This window comes from Alligator sinensis, unplaced genomic scaffold (genome assembly GCF_000455745.1).
Source record: "Alligator sinensis unplaced genomic scaffold, ASM45574v1 scaffold84_1, whole genome shotgun sequence".
NCBI classification, from domain to species: Eukaryota; Metazoa; Chordata; order Crocodylia; family Alligatoridae; genus Alligator; species Alligator sinensis.
In genome coordinates this window covers 1-2,953 of record NW_005842268.1, presented here as the reverse complement: position 1 = coordinate 2,953, position 2,953 = coordinate 1, and the positions used below count along the sequence as shown (strand labels likewise).

At 39.4% G+C, this 2,953-nt stretch overlaps 1 protein-coding gene across 1 annotated transcript in view; it reads left to right on the top strand.

Annotated features, from left to right (window-relative positions):
• The window catches only part of LOC102386600 (phospholipid-transporting ATPase IB-like), a gene marked incomplete at its 3' end in the record, with an annotated part of 101,349 nt that extends 99,699 nt beyond the window's left edge, over positions 1 to 1,650 (top strand). The window contains exon 22 of the mRNA XM_006027799.3: positions 1,512 to 1,650. Within this exon, the coding sequence (XP_006027861.3) occupies positions 1,512 to 1,650 (139 nt within the window). The remainder of the gene's footprint in view (positions 1 to 1,511) is intronic.
• Positions 1,651 to 2,953: the final 1,303 nt, after the last annotated feature.

Genomic DNA, 2,953 nt, shown 5'->3' with positions numbered 1-2,953 from the left:
CCCTACACAATTAAAGGATCCTTTCCTTCTTGGAAAAGTACTGAAACACACTGCAATGAAGTTACCTCACCATCTTTTTGTTCATCTGAACAGAATAAGCTCTTCAAGTTGCTACTTCTTAGATTGCAGTCCCTCATCTGCCCTCTTGTCCCCACCACCACCCCTCCCTTCCCATCCTGATTTACCTTAAATTGGGTGGCCATTTTGAACCCAATCTAACCTCCTCCTAGCCCCCCCACCCCACCCCGATGGTGCAGTTGTGTTATTACCTTGTTTCTAGATGTATGACCTTGAACGTGGATGCATGAAACAGCATTTTGTTTGCATGGACTCAACCTACAAAATGATTTGTCACTCTGTCTTGCTGAGCTTTGCATGCATCTATGCTGCTGTAAAAGATGTAACTGCTGCTTGTGTGGACACACTCCACCTACCATTTAACTTACCAATTACATTTGTAATCTCCTGGAACAAAAAGGTTACTTTGGCAAAACCTGTTTTCTATAAAGCTGTGTTAATTGCTGTTGTTTATATTTCAGCCCTTTAATTCTTTGCTATGTATTGTGTGAACGCACACATGTTGCCTTTTTTTCTGCCCAGCTTTCACATTTGTTTGATTCTCTAATTTTTCAATAAATAAAAAGCTTATTTCACCTTATGCTTCTGTGTTTTTCCTGTATAATTCCTGAAATGTTATAAATAAGTTAAATTATTACAGTATGTTTCGGAAATGTTCCTTTGGATAAATTCTTAGAGTGCTTCCATGGTCAAAGTTGGTTGATAAAACGGTGCCTTTGTTTAGTGGAGTTTGTTTCTTTTACTTACGTACTGCTTTGTCTGCCAGATTTATTGTAAGGCAGCCAAGTTCTTTCTAGCAATTGCCCTAAAATTGAAGAAAAATATGGACAACTCTAACTTGTTGTATGAGACACTTTATTCTTTTCTGGCAGCTGGTATATGTATATGGAGTACAGATACTTGGATTGATTAATGTTCATTCCATTTGCATTACATATGATGTAGTGATTATATCCATAAATAGTTCCAATAATTTTTGCTTTGAGTGGTTGTATCCAGTCTGTGTATGCATTCTATGGAAGGGAAATTAGTTTAAATGATGTGACACCAGGTGATTTTTGTTTTGTGAGCTTAAGAAATACACAAATTGTGACCATTCAGCATGTTGCTATGGTGATTAGTGAATGCCCCAGCCTGTGTGTTCATCTACTAGCTAGCTTTAAAGTTGTATAATGTCAATTAATTGCTTTTGAAATGTTGCCATCTTTTTGATCGGAAACATTTGGCCCCATTATACACCTCAGAAATGTGAATTTTATGCAGAGGAAGTAAAATAGCCACACCAAAAATTATTGTACTGTATATTTCTTGTCAGAACGCTACATTAGTGATGAGGTACAGCACGTTGTCATTAATTCCATTTTTGACTGGATTCCAAGCTGAGGCTGATCTAAAGAGAACAACCCCTCGAAACCTTATGTTTTCTTTTTCAGGATTTACTGCTTCTTGGAGCTACAGCCATTGAGGACCGCCTTCAAGCAGGTGTTCCAGAAACTATAGCAACTCTAATAAAAGCAGAAATCAAGATATGGATCCTGACAGGGGATAAACAAGAAACTGCTCTCAACATAGGTAGCAACCTTCTTTTTATTTTGGTCTGAATTTACCAAATACCAGAACTGTGAAGATATGTAGCAAATGTGCACTGTAGTACCTGGTGTTAATAATTAAAAGGCATCAGAAACCCCCATTTTATGGTAAGGGCTAATTGGATCTTAAGGTGCTGTCTAGCTTAATAAATGAAACAAGCATCCTAGTAGTTAAAGGAAATCGGGTTTATATAAAGAAGCGATAGCTTAGCACCCTATTTATGCTTTCTTAGGGAAAACATCTCTTCTCGAATCTGTGTGCAGCTCTTTGTGGAGAATGAATATCTGAACTGAGATGCACAGTCTAGATTTGATGCATTTTTGGCTCTTTGGACTTAATGGTGGATGTTTTTCATGACACATGATTATGTGCAGTGTTTTGATATTGAGCAAAAAGCACCTGACCTTAGATATGAATGCAAATTTCAGAGAAACTTTGGGAGATCATTGGAAGTGGTTTGAGTAGCTCAACTGAGATAAAGGTAAAACATCCAACAGGAGTGTGATTGTTATGTTACTCACTTAATTTCCTTTTCTAACATAGATAAAACCTGCAGTCATATAGTCCCCCATGAACTGAGCTGTATAAAATTGTGACTTCCTTCTGCCAGAAAATAAGATGCTTCCCTAGTAAACTCCTCTACTTTGCAATGGGCACAGGTTAGAAATAGGGTCTTCCACCCCGGTAATACCTGTGAATTTGACCAGGACTTTACCTTCTTCCTTTACCGCATTTTTATAAAGTGGGAAATGTGTAAACATTACAAAAGGTAAGTTAATTGGGAACTGCTAAGATGCTAGTGAGGATATAGAACCAATATGAAGGGGCCCAGATGTAACAGCTGGTTTGGGGTTTTTTTCATGTTTGTCCATGTTTTTGTGAGGAGCTCAGCATCTGAATGCTAAAGGTCTTTCAGAACTCTTGGGTTTCTACCATTTGATTCCTTTGAGTAATGCTTTAATTTGTCAGTTTTTCTTCCTTCTCCCCCTTCCTTCCCATCCTTTTTGTCATTTAAGGCTAAGTGCAGATGTTCAGTGGGGTTAGTGGGAGGTTAGATTGAGTTCAAAAAGGCCACCTGATCTAAGGTAAGTCAGGATGGGGGGGAGTTGGTGGGGACAAGAGGGCTTTGAGGGGGGGATTCAAGGGTCACTGGGCGGGGATTGGGGGAGCAGGTGGGATCTGCAGGAGTGATCAATGGGATTGGGGATGAAGGCAGTGTCTGCAGAGGAATGGGGTGGGGGGGGCAGGCAGCATCTGCAGGGAGGTTTCATAGTTTCATAGTTGG